The 13,165-nt window shown below is 50.6% G+C and overlaps 5 protein-coding genes across 5 annotated transcripts; 3 read left to right on the top strand and 2 right to left on the bottom strand.

The window, feature by feature from the left end:
- Positions 1–331: 331 nt before the first annotated feature.
- Positions 332–1,501, top strand: M409DRAFT_27417 (uncharacterized protein; the record flags this gene model as incomplete). The annotated part of the gene is made up of 3 exons (XM_033808562.1): positions 332–1,028; positions 1,072–1,241; positions 1,307–1,501. The coding sequence occupies 3 exons, from the start codon at positions 332–334 to the stop codon at positions 1,499–1,501; spliced, it is 1,062 nt and encodes a 353-aa protein (XP_033662926.1).
- A 221-nt stretch (positions 1,502–1,722) lies between these two features.
- M409DRAFT_69278 (uncharacterized protein) lies at positions 1,723–3,073 on the top strand (the record flags this gene model as incomplete). The annotated part of the gene is made up of 3 exons (XM_033818215.1): positions 1,723–1,745; positions 1,896–2,414; positions 2,467–3,073. The coding sequence occupies 3 exons, from the start codon at positions 1,723–1,725 to the stop codon at positions 3,071–3,073; spliced, it is 1,149 nt and encodes a 382-aa protein (XP_033662925.1).
- Positions 3,074–3,692: 619 nt separating this feature from the next.
- On the bottom strand, positions 3,693–6,454 carry M409DRAFT_69277 (uncharacterized protein; the record flags this gene model as incomplete). The annotated part of the gene is made up of 5 exons (XM_033818214.1): positions 3,693–3,962; positions 3,993–4,337; positions 4,402–4,465; positions 4,534–6,112; positions 6,169–6,454. The coding sequence occupies 5 exons, from the start codon at positions 6,452–6,454 to the stop codon at positions 3,693–3,695; spliced, it is 2,544 nt and encodes an 847-aa protein (XP_033662924.1).
- A 1,076-nt stretch (positions 6,455–7,530) lies between these two features.
- On the bottom strand, positions 7,531–8,948 carry M409DRAFT_27414 (uncharacterized protein; the record flags this gene model as incomplete). The annotated part of the gene is made up of 3 exons (XM_033808561.1): positions 7,531–8,650; positions 8,702–8,798; positions 8,882–8,948. 3 exons carry the CDS (start codon positions 8,946–8,948, stop codon positions 7,531–7,533), a joined length of 1,284 nt encoding a protein of 427 aa, XP_033662923.1.
- Positions 8,949–11,202: 2,254 nt separating this feature from the next.
- Positions 11,203–12,213, top strand: M409DRAFT_69275 (glycoside hydrolase family 54 protein; the record flags this gene model as incomplete). The annotated part of the gene is made up of 1 exon (XM_033818213.1): positions 11,203–12,213. The coding sequence occupies one exon, from the start codon at positions 11,203–11,205 to the stop codon at positions 12,211–12,213; it is 1,011 nt and encodes a 336-aa protein (XP_033662922.1).
- Between the last annotated feature and the right edge of the window lie 952 nt (positions 12,214–13,165).

The raw sequence follows: 13,165 nt of genomic DNA, 5'->3' as shown, positions 1-13,165 counted from the left end.
CAGCTCAGGCTAGTATGGCTCCTGGCATGTGGGTATATCGTGCCGTCTTACGTTTGCGAAGACTAATCATACATAAGTTCGAATGTGGGCCATGATGCTATTGTCTCTGAGCAGAATTCTTCGATAAAGCGCATGCTTCCCCTTGGAATTTTTGTAGATGTTGCTGGGCAGTTCGCTTTACGATGGAGTTGTGCTTAGGGGTCGGCGTTTTGAGCCCTAGCGTGGATATATATGGTCATTATATAGAGACTACCGTTAACTATCCGCAGTACATCTTGTGATTTCCCTGCAAAGTCTCTGATCTCCTCAATAGACCTTCTCCCTAAAAATCATGGTACAGAACAAAGCTTTAAAATACGCCGCACATCCATCAGGCAAGCCCGTCGCTGGCGTTAACTTGACCATCGAGACACGCGAATTCGACACAGAAAGACCACCGCCTCCGGGAGGCATCACTGTCAAGGTGCACTATGTCTCGTTCGATCCTCACCAGCGTGGACGCATGAGGTCTCCGAATCCAAGTCATACGCCCGCCTTCGATCTTGGAAAGCCAGTCACCAACTCTGCCATACTTCGCGTTCTGAAGAGCGATAACCGGAAGTTTGAACCGGGCAATGTTATCTACTCGTTCCGCACATCCACGGAGGAGTACACAGCGATGAGCAAAGAAGAGGCGGAGGCCTGCGAGATTCTGGACAATCGATTCAATCTGCCTGCTAGCTATTTCCTCGGCGCGCTCGGGATGCCAGGACTGAAGGCATACTCCTCACTGTACGCGGTGGGGAAACCCAAGGCCGGCGAGACGATTTTCATTTCCGCTGCTTCGGGGGCTGTTGGTCAGCTCGTGCGCCAGCTGGCGAAGCGTGAGGGCTTGAAGGTCTTTGGCTCGGTCGGTAGTGACGAGAAGGTCGATATGTTGACCACGAAACTGGGGTTCGATGGGGGGTTTAATTATAAGAGGGAAAATGCACACGAGGCTGTAGGGCGATTGATGCCGGAGGGGCTTGATATCTACTATGAAAATGCAAGTAAGCCGATATCCTAGTTTTTTTGGCTGAGACTTATATGCAGTACAGGTTGGTGGAGAACAATTGGAGGCGGCAATCGAACACATCAACGACTTCGGCCGCATCGTGGGCTGTGGCGCAATCTCGCAATACAATCTGCCGCCGGAAAAGCAGTACGGGGTCAAGAACCTCTGGCAGATTGTGCAAAGGAGCGTGACCTTCCAGGGATTCATTGTACGTGAATATACCTCACACATGGTCTACATGATTGTATAGACAGTGCTAACCAACGATCCAAGTTCTTCAACCCTGGATTCGCCGACGTATATCACGAGAAACACCAGCGAGACGTGCAGATGTGGCTTCATGAGGGCTCTTTGAAGGCCGTGGAGCATGTCACGTATGGGATTGAGAATGCTGCTGAAGGGCTCTTGGGGATGTTGGAAGGGAAGAATGTGGGAAAGCCGGTGTTGCAAGTTAGCGAGCTTCCTTGATTGTATTGCTATCTCTTATTAGACGCCGTGACGTATAGTCACCTGTCAATTAAGATGGTCCGTGGTCTGCTTCTGGTAGCTTTCTCGCTCGAATGCGTACTTTACTTCTTCTCCACCACGCCCTACCGGGAAGTGGCATTACCAATGCACTCTACGTTCGATTGCTCTGTCCACAAGATTAGCCCCTTTCACAAACTCCGTTAAATGAGGTCAGCTCAAGCATGGCTGATAAATCAAGATCGAGGTATAAATGCCATGTCTCGCCGTTTCTGTCGTCCTCCGGGATTGACGTCGATCCACAGCCTTGCCTTGTCTTCGATATTGATAGCCTGAGCTTCCACCCGTTCATTCTACATTGGTCAAACGCCATCATAACAATGGAGTCGGCAAACAGTAAACTGTTCCAGCCCGTCCAACTCGGAAACAATATGCTTCGCCATCGTATTGCAATGGCACCGCGCACCCGGTTTCGCGCACAGGACGACCATACACCAACAGTATCCCTCGCTGAAGAATACTACGCACAGAGAGCCTGTGTCCCTGGAACGCTCATCATCTCCGAAGGCTCCTTCGTATCACCCAAGGCCGGCGGCTATCTCAACATCCCCGGCATCTTCAACGCTGAGCAAGTCGAGGCTTGGAGACAGATCGTTCAGCGTGTGCACGACGCTGGCAGTGTCATATTTCTGCAGATCGCTGGGCTTGGTCGTACGGCGGATCCGCACGTTAGGCAAATCGAAGGCACGGGGCCGATGACTTCGCCTTCGGATCTTCCTATGGATGGGGACTCGCCTAAGCCACAGGCGTTGACGGATGAGGAGATCGAAGCTTTCATCCAGGAGTTTGCAGATGCTGCGAAGCGTGCTGTCGAAGGCGCTGGATTCGACGGAATAGAAATCCATGGCGCCAATGGGTACGTTGTTGGTTGCTACAGACTCATCGACTAGCTAACCAAGTGGACATAGCTACCTAATCGACCAATTCACCCAAGACGTGAGCAACCACCGCACAGACAAATGGGGCGGAAGCATCGAGAACCGTTCAAGATTCGCCGTCGAGATCGTGAAAGCCGTCGCGAATGCCGTGGGCCCCGAACGAACGGCAATCCGTCTAAGCCCATTCAACGTGTTCCAAGGAATGAAGATGGAAGATCCAATCCCGCAGTTCTCCCACCTCCTCTCAGAACTGAAGACAATCAAGCCAGTTTACCTCCACCTAATCGAGGCCCGAGTCCGCGGCAGCGAAGATCACCACTCCACGGAGTCTCTTGTTCCGTTCATAGAGCTGTGGGACAATACTTCGGCCATCGTGCTCGCTGGGGGTTATCTGCCCGAATCGGCGAGACGCACTGTTGCTGAGCTCGAAGGCTTTGACATTTTGATCGCGTTTGGAAGGTATTTTATCTCGACGCCGGATCTCGTCTATCGTGTCTACAAAGGCATCGAGTTGAATCCATATGATCGAGCGACGTTTTATACGCTGAAGAGTTCGAAGGGGTATGTTGATTATGGGTTCTCCGAGGAATTGTTGAAGGAAGGCTGTGAGGAATTACAGTACCCAAAGGCTGGATGATCGTGGGTGCAAGCCGAATTTTTCTGTATTGTCAGATAGACCAATCAAAGATTTTTGAACCTACCTTTGTTTGCAGGATCTTAGACGACGGCAGAAAATTAAAGCTGTTCAGCCGTGACATGCCCTTGAGGCCCATGTGTCGAAGGACAATAGCGTGCTATCAGCCATGCGAGTCCCTGTATGCATGTCTGAACCTTCGAGATCAATCCTGTTGACAGCGGATGATGCTGGGGCAAGTTGTCCAGCTCGAAAAATGGAAGCGACTTCGACAGCATACGTTCGAATTCAGAATTGACGGCCATCGCCTGTGATCGGAGAAGAAGAATATCTAAGATCCCCTTGTGGGCTTCTCTCAGCTTGGATAGACGCAGCGTCGGTGACTTGCTCCTTAATCTTAGCGCCTCGCTGACGTCGTCTTGAAAATCGGCCTCTAGAGAAGTGACAGATTGTTGTGATGCAGATAAGCCAAGTTGCGGAAAGGTGTTTGGAGTGAGTGAAGTGTACAAAACGCATGTACCACGTCTCGGCGATCGAGGTTCAGCGGAAGTGATAATGGGGGTGTCGTGGAATTCATTCTTGAAGGAACGACTGCTGGCTAGTATATTCAAGCCTTACAAAACTAGTAATGCGCTGGACCAAGAGAGAATTGTATCTTTTGTCCGAAGGGGATCTGATGACCTCTCACGTTGGTGTCTAGTCCTCCCGTGTTCAACACCACGTTCTTTCCAAGTGTATCCTGGTATGTCATGTTTGTCGCCGTGGAAGCGCTCGAATCAGCAGTCTCGATGTCAAGAGAAGCCGTGTTCGAGGCTGAGTCGAAGTTGACATTACTGATCCTGCCGCTGTCGATTCTGACCTCCAGTCCCAGTGCGGCGATGTAGGTGCATCGCTGCACAGAGTCCTTTGGAAACATCGTCACCGAGGAACCGGAGGTCTGGATGTTGCCCCCAAATGCTAGCCATCCAAACTCCGGGTGCTGTACCAAGAACGAACATGCTCCATGAATATGACCCATGTAGTTTGGACCGTAGTCTCCCGAATACCCATCCCATTTCAGCAGATCTGGCATAGAATGGAAAGCTGTCGCAGCGAAGCCGTCTTGGTTCACATTGCTTAGCGTACCCATGTGGCCGCCATACCCAACTCGCAAATCGTAGAGAGCTGCGGCACTGGAAGGCTCTTTGTTGTATTTGTATGAGTCGAGGAGCGGGACGGAGTTTGCGCCAGAGCCGTAGTGATGTATCATACGCTCAATTTGGCGAATCTTGCCTCCGTAGACAAAGTCCCAGGTAGCGGCGGGCGTTGCCATTCCAGCCCCAATGAGGTACGGTAGGCATATACCCACGAATGGAGTTCAAGGTCTTGTCAATAGTTGCCGTGTCGTTGAAGTATCTGAAAAAGGGCAAAATATTAGTACCCGTCTAGGATGTCATTGAGCAAATGACTGCTTTATAACATACCTCGACCACGAGTAGATAGGCTCCTGGCCAGTCGAGTCCCAAGCCATCTCACTTCCGAAAGGGCTTGATTGGGTAGACCAGACATGCTGTCTAGCTTTCATCGTGGCGGACATATTGTTATATTCGGCCGTCTTGCCTTCTATCTTCAAGTCCGTGAGTATATGCGTCCACATAGTCTCACCCATCAGTCCAGTGTCTGCGTACGCCGTAACATCAGTTCCATTCTTGTACTTCGCCTGCGAAGCCATCGCGGTATGGTACGCTTGCTCCAAGTACCATAAAGCGGGCTTTTTCGTTAGGATACCGGGCGAGGCAATGTTGGCTCGGTACAAAGAATAGTACAGTGCTGAAACGTGGACATAATCGTAAGCTCTCCACACCGAGAATGCGGCGGCTTTATCCCAACCCGAGTCAATGGTGTACTTGAACCCTGGAACGGCATTTGGCTCGTAGAAGAACAAGCTTCTCTTCACGCCGTACTTAGTCTCACCATCTTTCTCCTGTAGTTGACCCCATATCGAGGTAAGGGCCATTTGCTCAAGTTTCTCCACCTGTGCTGGATTCGGGTGAACCGAAGTCTTGAAAGCGATAGCTTCATAGACGGAGCCAGCTTCATCTGCAATACCTGCGATCCAAACTCTATCGTCTTGTAGGACTTGAGCTCCGGCTTCGTAGTCGTAGGAAATAATTGAGTAGGCGCGCTTGAAAGGGTCGGATGTATCTGTGTACCACGACTTTTCTGTAAAGAAGCTGGCCATCTTGTTGGCAGTATTAATTGAGGTGTCGGTGACGGTGTAGTGAATGGTTTGGGTAAGACCATCTGTGTAAACCACCGTCACACGTGCACGGCCAAAAGCAGATGATCCGGCGGATACTGCATATGCATTCCATTGGTTCCTGGTCCCTGAGGACTCAATTTGAAGAACACCCTGAGGCTCAACAGAGATAGATTTCAAGGCGGCGTTGTGCTTGAGGAACAATTGCCCGTTAATGTCTTGGGGTAGAACGTAGCCAGGAATGCCTACAGCCACCGACCGTCCGACAGATGATACAGTTGCTTCGATGTCATACAGGTTTTGGGTCGATGAGAATCGGAGGCCAAAGGTGACAGACTTGTTTGCAGCAAGTGTCATGGATGTTGGAATATTCCACGGTTGGGTACTGTTCCACTCGTTCTCTGCGTAGGCCTTCGAGAGGACTTCGAGGGAATACAATCCTTCAAACGTTGTTTCACGATAGTAGAGAGGGGCCCCTTCGAATTCGTCCAAGAACCGCCACGCTTCGAACTTCGTATCCAAGCCCAAGGGTGTAATTATGAGATTTGGTCCCGTTCCTGTTAATCTTGTAACTTGCGCATAACCAGCATGTAGCCCAACATATGGGTCGACGAGACTACATTTGGCTGTGACCTCATCCGCGGTTCGGTTGAGAAAGATGTTGTTGAACTCGATAGGAAACCCAAAGCTACCCAGCTCGATAGACTGCGAGGCCGAAGGATTGACGACGGTGACGTTCAGAGCCAGGTCTCCTTGAATCTGTCCCCAATCTCGTACGATCTTGAAATATGCTCCTGATTTCCCTGTAGCGGACTTGAACTCCGAGTGTAGAAAGCCCCTTGCGGAGTTGTGTTCAGACGTCCGTTAGAACGATTTGCGGCAGTGTTGAAATCGTTCCAGCCAGATTGGCCGGCGACTCTCCAGCGCAAGGCTACATCACCAGTATGGTAATTGCCGTTGCCGCGGCGGAAATGATAGTAGTCGAGAGGACTGAAATCGTAGGATGAGTCCGATTTTGGTTTCAAAGATTGGAGAACACCCGATTCTGCGTCAAGCTGCCCGTTCCAATTGACTGTAGAGAAGGTCTTTTGCGAGACTGCGACTGCAGCGGCTTGAAGCACTACAAGATATGCCAAGAGCATCATCGTGTCTACAAAACGTCAATGTACAAACATGTCGCCTTCATGCCTTTAATCAAGATCCGCCTTCGCCTGGTCCGTCGGATATTAGTCGCCGAGTGTCGAAGAAAGCGCTCGGGAGGGTGATCCGACGAACTCAGCTCCCTTTGACGATCCCCAGCGATCATGATCTTTTCCCACCAATTGTGAATACTTGCGCGCAACAAGCAGGGCTGGAGAACCCGATGATCCAGCGGCGTCATACGGGTAAATGACGATCGGACGGAGCACAGGACGGACACAGAGGCGGAAATGAGGCTACTGTAAACTCTCCAAGACACCGCAATACGGCAAGTGGGCGCGCAGTGGCTTGACGTCGGGCTCGATGGGATGAGCTGCAAACCGGGCTCCCACAACAGGAATGAAAGATCACATGCACCCCTGCAACTTCAGCCTCTCCAGGTCCCCGGCCTCGATAGCGCTATCTAAGCCAGTGACACCTCACATTATCTGACTTTTCGTCGGCATTCACAAGATGGTCACTTTATCCACAACGTAAATTTGACAACTGCGCCTCCATAATACTTGGACTAATCTTTTCTCGGGAATATCTTCCAGTCGATGCGAACCGGGGCTTATTATCCCCACTCTTGTTCAGTGCGCTACAAACTCCAGTTTCATGTATCCACCTAGCTCCGCATATAGGCCACACAGCAAGAAAAGACACGCAAGAGTGGTAGGATCCGCTGTCTTCGGAATTGTATGCTTCTGTCGGGTAGCTGTCTCTACTTGACTTGCTTCCGTTCCTACATGTCTATCTGCAGAATGTCAACTTCTGAACCAAGAAACGGAACCAGAAGTCGCCTCGTTTCGACTTTTCTCATGCAATGAAGTCACGTAACGATCACATCAGAGAATTGAGCAAAAGCAAGGCTGTGTGTACACCCTACTTTCTTATTGGCTACTTTCTTCTTGGCACCAGGCTCTGCAGATTCTCCCGACTTAAGCCAACACGACATCCGACCTCTTGTATCACGCACAATGCGTGCTCTCTGATGGTTTGTCAAATGATAGAGCATTCTTATGCAACGCGTTCAAAACGGTCAGCTCACTGTGCTCGAGATATTGACGGAGTACGGAGCTGCGTCGCCAAGCGACGCAATCCTGCCTAGTACGAATTCTAGGTGTCGAAAGGCCACAGAAGGAGTATACTGCGGAATCATATGGCCAGAGAGGTACACGGTAGAGTGGGTGAAGCCTCTTTCAGTGTGGAACGTGCCTTGCTCATTCCCACCAGCCCAACCCGGGATGTCGGTATCTGGACTATAACCCGCAGGCAAGACCAGTTTCTGCGTAGGAGCAGTCTGGAATCCTTGTTTGCCATTCCATCGTAAGTACTGAATACCGAGAGCAGTCACGTTCGGCTGGATGACATAGTCTGCAAGTCCCGATCCCACCATCACGTTATTCGTACGCTCAATGAGGGTGCGCAGTCGAGCCTCATGTTCTGGTCCATTGTAGTGATCGCTGTTGTCGATGAAAACCGGTCCTTGGCACTCGCTCCACGAAGGATAGTCAATCGGTACGTGGATTGATTGACGGACTGCGGGTTGATTGAAAAAAACTGTCGCACCGTTCGGCGTATACGAAACAGCACCCGGAAACCCCAAAACGTCCCAAAGAACTGGGCAATAGTCGAGTACATGGTATGGGTTGAAGCAAGGGTTGATTACCGAGGCAATGCTATCAAAGTCAGCCACGGCATCGCAGCCGCTGATTTTGACTTTGGGCCAGGGTCTGCCTGGCGGAGGATAGCTCAAGTATTTGTTCAGGTAAGCATCGAGCCTGCATCTGTGGTTGTCTTCGTCGATTTTGTCGATCGCACCCTGAGGAAATGCGAGTACGTTGGTCCAATATCTCTGGAAAGCTGGTAAGGCGGCGTGATCCAACCCGAGAGTGTCCGAGTACGGTAGAACAGGATCGTAATAGAGTGCGCCTTTCACGTTGAACAGCTTGGTGTTGTTCTTCTCCAACATGGCCGCACCAAAATAGGGGACATGCACGCCGGTGTAACTCTCTCCCGTAATGTAGATGTTCTTGTAGTGAAGGTCAAATGTATCCAAGAAGTTTTCCCAGAATTGGAGGAATTGTTGAGCTGCATCGTTGTTGTCTTTGGCGGTCACTGGGCCGCTGCTAAAACCTGTGCCAACCGGATACTTGACCCTGCAATGATGGTAAGTACCAGAATCTCAATGAATACGGGTGGTTGCTTACCAGATGACATTCGCCAGTTTGTGCCACGACCAGGGATTTGGAACAGGGTCAAACACTCCAGGCCGCCATGATATTGGACCGTTCTCTTGAAGAAACCCTATGGCGAAGTACTATCAGCAACGCGGTTCGATGTACGGGGCTAAAAATCGCTGCCTTCCATGGAAGAGCATCCCGGTCCACCGTTGAACCAAATGACAACATCGTCCTTGCCAGCGGGGTTCGGAGTTGGGAAATACCAAAAAAACATGTCCCTGAAGAACAGCAGTTAGAATTGGGAGAGAAGGAAAATGCTGTATTCATATCGAAGCAAATGCAAGTGCTCCACGTAACTTCCAGACGATCTGGAGCAACGGCGTGCACCGAGATAAGGCGTGCTGGGGTCTCAGGGCTGGAAGGTTCTTGAGACAAGTCTCTTCCTCTACAGGACTTCCTGAGTATTGTTTGTCTTCGTTTTCTGCTGCAAAGGCATGAGTCCAGCATAGCTTTCGCCAAAATCGAAATCGATATTTGGGAAGTGAGCAGAATCTACTACGTACTCTAACAGGGTCGTTAGTAAAAATTTACAACGTAAAGGGATACAAATCCGTGGGAAACATAGTGGCTGTCTTCTGTGCTGTGGATCTTGCGGTAATGGTTCCATCGAACGGCTTCCTCGTGATCCGCTGCACGTCTGCAGGAGATGTAGCCTGGACGCGAGGCACAGCTAGCACGCATCGCAAAACACTACAGACTGCAAGGGCAGCGGCCATCAATGAATGGAGCGTCATCGTTATATGCTAGCGCTGTGCAACGGTCAGCCGTAGAGAGCCCCCAGCAAGGAGGAGGTGTCGTATTGCAACACTTGACGAACTCCAAAGGCTGAAGACCACATGACAATCCTCTTGAATATATGGACGGCGACTCTCTGGTGCTACAGCGCTCTTATCTGTGATGACCAAATTTCCCAAATACGAGCATCGCATCCATAATTAGCCAACGCACGTGGCGTGGAATTGCAATGATCAACTCCCTTATCTGAGCACCGAGGGTATTGAAATTTCAGCATGAAGTGTATTCGTGGAAGAATCCTTCCGAACACTCGAGAGGCGGATGGCCATTCCGAGCTTATCAGGTTGAACAGCAACCAATATACTGACAAAGTTCGCCATATCCAGACTCCATTTCCGACCCAGTATGCTGATAACAGTGCTGAATTTGCAATCGACACAGCATGCGTGGAGTTATCGTGAGGCTGGAAGACCGGGATCTCAAAGCGTTGTTCAAGCCAACGGCGGTAAGGTCCAACGGAATGGAGTTCGATTTCCCTGCATGCGACCAATGGAGCGCTTTGGGGTTTGTGTCGAGCTTCGAAACGCCAGAAAAACACGCTCATTTTCCATAACAAATCAATATAACCAGAGGATTGCTTCGCAGTCTCGCAATTCCACTGCCACTAGGAGCTTGTCGACCCTCGACAGCGTCTGGCGTTTGGGCTGAGAGAATCATCGAAATACAGCGTAATAAGAAGTCAATGACTCTTGCTGTCCTAGGCTGGCTTGCACGTCTTCAGTCAATTCTGATGACTAGGACAGATGATAGCAGTTAAGGTGGTGAGATTAGACCAAGGACCGTCTGATGCAGCGTTTCTGGCATCGCGAACCTTTGACGAGGTAGAACGTAGCTACATACTAAGCGAGACACTGCACTGCCTTTAGCTCGAGGGCATCACGTACGCGCATGCCCAATCTTTGCACCGGCTTTTGCACCAGTCTTGACATGAGTCTTTCCACCAGTCGGACATTTGTGACGACCGCACCTGGAAGTGGGTCGCTCCACACAGCAATCGAGCTGGGGACCCCATATCGGGGGGGCGTTGTGGGATGCGTTTTGGGAGGCGACTGAGGGAGGCGCCGTGGGAGGCGTTGCGGGCAACCCACTTCCCCATGGGGCGTCGGATCTGGCTCGTCAACCACATTTTATCCAGCACGAGACTGGACAGACGTCCTTTCGTCATCATTTTCATAACCACTGCATCGTGAGGGATCCAGGCTGGATGGCCGAGAAGGCCTGTGACTTGTGCTGACTTTACCCAGTCTTCACGAATGTGTCGGCACCGGCGCCCTCATTTGTGAACTGTTGTATACTAGATTCCTCGTGGTGCAGTTGCTAGCTTGCACTAGGGGACGACGACCGTACTTACAGACTAGAAATATTCCGTTTACCCGTATTCACCCGTATCTGGAACTGCTCTTTCTAGGAAGAATGCCGATAGAAAAAATTCTTCGACCTCCGGATCGTCAATCTAGAAAACCCTAGCAGTCCACATTCCTCAGATTGCACATTCTTGGAATGTAGCGGTGTAGAGAACCCCGGCACTGAAAGGCTGCGGCAGCATGGACTGGTATCTTGACCACGGCCTGCGCGTATAAGATGGCCTGATCCAATCACGAAGGTCTGTTGTCATTCATTCTCAGTACCAATATCGGCCAACCGCTCAAGAAAATTCAACCTCAAACTGCAACATGTCTCTCCAGCTGCTTATTAGCGTCATCGCCATAGCTGCCCCTATCGTTCGGGCTGGGCCTTGCGACCTGTACTCTTCTGGCCAAACTCCTTGTGTGGCTGCCCACAGCACTACTCGAGCACTCTACTCCAATTACGCTGGCCCTCTCTACCAAGTTCAGCGGCACGGTAACGGAAAGACACATGATATCGATCCTGTCGCAAATGGGGGCATCGCCAACTCCACTGACCAAGACTCCTTCTGCGATGGAGATGAATGCGTCATCACGATCATTTACGACCAGTCTGGCCATAGCAATCACCTCAGTCATGCACCTCCAGGTGGCAATGGTTATGGGGACGGCGGAGACGGCTATGACCTCCAAGCCAATGCGACAGCTGCACCTATAAAGATCCAAGGTCAAAAAGTGTATGGCGTATACATCGCGCCGGGCATGGGCTATCGCAACGACCAAACGAATGGTGTGGCCACTGGAGATCAACCCGAGGGCATGTACGCAGTCCTCGATGGCACACACTACAACGATGGTTGTTGTTTCGATTACGGCAACGCCGAGACTAGCAATGACGATACCGGTAATGGCCATATGGAAGCCATCTACTTCGGCACCAGCACAGGCTGGGGCTCTGGTGCAGGTAGTGGACCATGGATCATGGCAGACCTTGAAAATGGTGTCTTCTCGGGGCAAGAAATTGCACAGTATCAGACTGACCCTTCAATTGACTCTCGGTTTGTGACCGCCATTGTCAAGGGCGAAGCAAACCACTGGGCGTTGCGTGGCGGTGACCCAACATCCGGGTCTCTTTCGACGTACTATAGTGGTCCCAGGTCGGCGGATGGCTACAACCCGATGAGCAAAGAAGGTGCTATCATTCTTGGGATTGGTGGTGATAACAGCCTGGGCGCTGAGGGGACGTTCTACGAAGGAGTGATGACTTCTGGATACCCGACTGACGAGACTGAGAATGCAGTGCAGGCTGACATCAAAGGAGCAGAATATTCTGTCTAAAGCCACGTTCAGAGTCTTGTACGGGTGCCTTCAAAGACCAAGAGGCTATCAGGAAATTTTCGAATTCAAAATGGCCGCTCATCAGCATCAGGTGTCTTATTCAACATTCGCAAATGGCAGTCGCAGTCTTCAGAGACCTCTTCGTCGCCTGGATTTCACTTTGCTTGTCTCGCATGTCATCGATTTCTCTCACCAGTCAATATGTCTTCCTATGTACATACCAGATCCATATAAGCTAACTAGTAGCAAGTCAAGGGTAGCTATACTGCGTAGCCTTGCGACAACCCGCGCTGCTGGGGTTAAGCCAAACAATCGCCACGTCTCAAAGCACAGGATGACAGATTGCCATGTATTAGCATCATCATGACAGCAATGGTTCGGTCAGAGCTGGCTTTGAGAAAACTACGTGCGGACACACGGATCAAATTCCAGGACGTTATGCGAACGTGCTTCGGATGATGAGCATGATCTGGCCCGGCGATGAAGCACAAGAGAGCATCGGATTCGTAGTAGATGGTGATGGTGACCTTCGCGTACGTAAAGTCGTGTATTGGTGGAAATGGCATCTTCCCGACTTGATAATCTTGGTCTCTCCTGGTTTCGTAGCGAATTAGCAATACATGTTTTAGCTGATCACAAGACCCAAATTGTGCAAAGCCTAGTGTTACTTCATGTGCGGGGCATGAAATCAGCAAGATCAGGTATTTATCCACAGTACCCCTTGTATCTCGGGCGGTGCAACAATTGTCCAGTGCAGACCCCGAAGGATGGTCTATCGGTCGAATATCAGTGGAATCTCGGACAATGTATCCGCAATTGCAGGAAAACGTAGAGTTTCAGCTAGATTGCCTTTTCGCAAAAGAAATGCGATCACGGCAAAGTAATCTCATGCTCAATTTGTCCACCAATGCCTAACGTTTGACTGTTGAATACATTGCACCTCCAAGGGAGC

This window comes from Zasmidium cellare, assembly GCF_010093935.1.
Source record: "Zasmidium cellare ATCC 36951 unplaced genomic scaffold M409scaffold_37, whole genome shotgun sequence".
Lineage (NCBI taxonomy): Eukaryota > Fungi > Ascomycota > Dothideomycetes > Mycosphaerellales > Mycosphaerellaceae > Zasmidium > Zasmidium cellare.
Note: the sequence above shows the minus strand (reverse complement) of the source record. Positions and strands in the feature narration are given on the sequence as shown.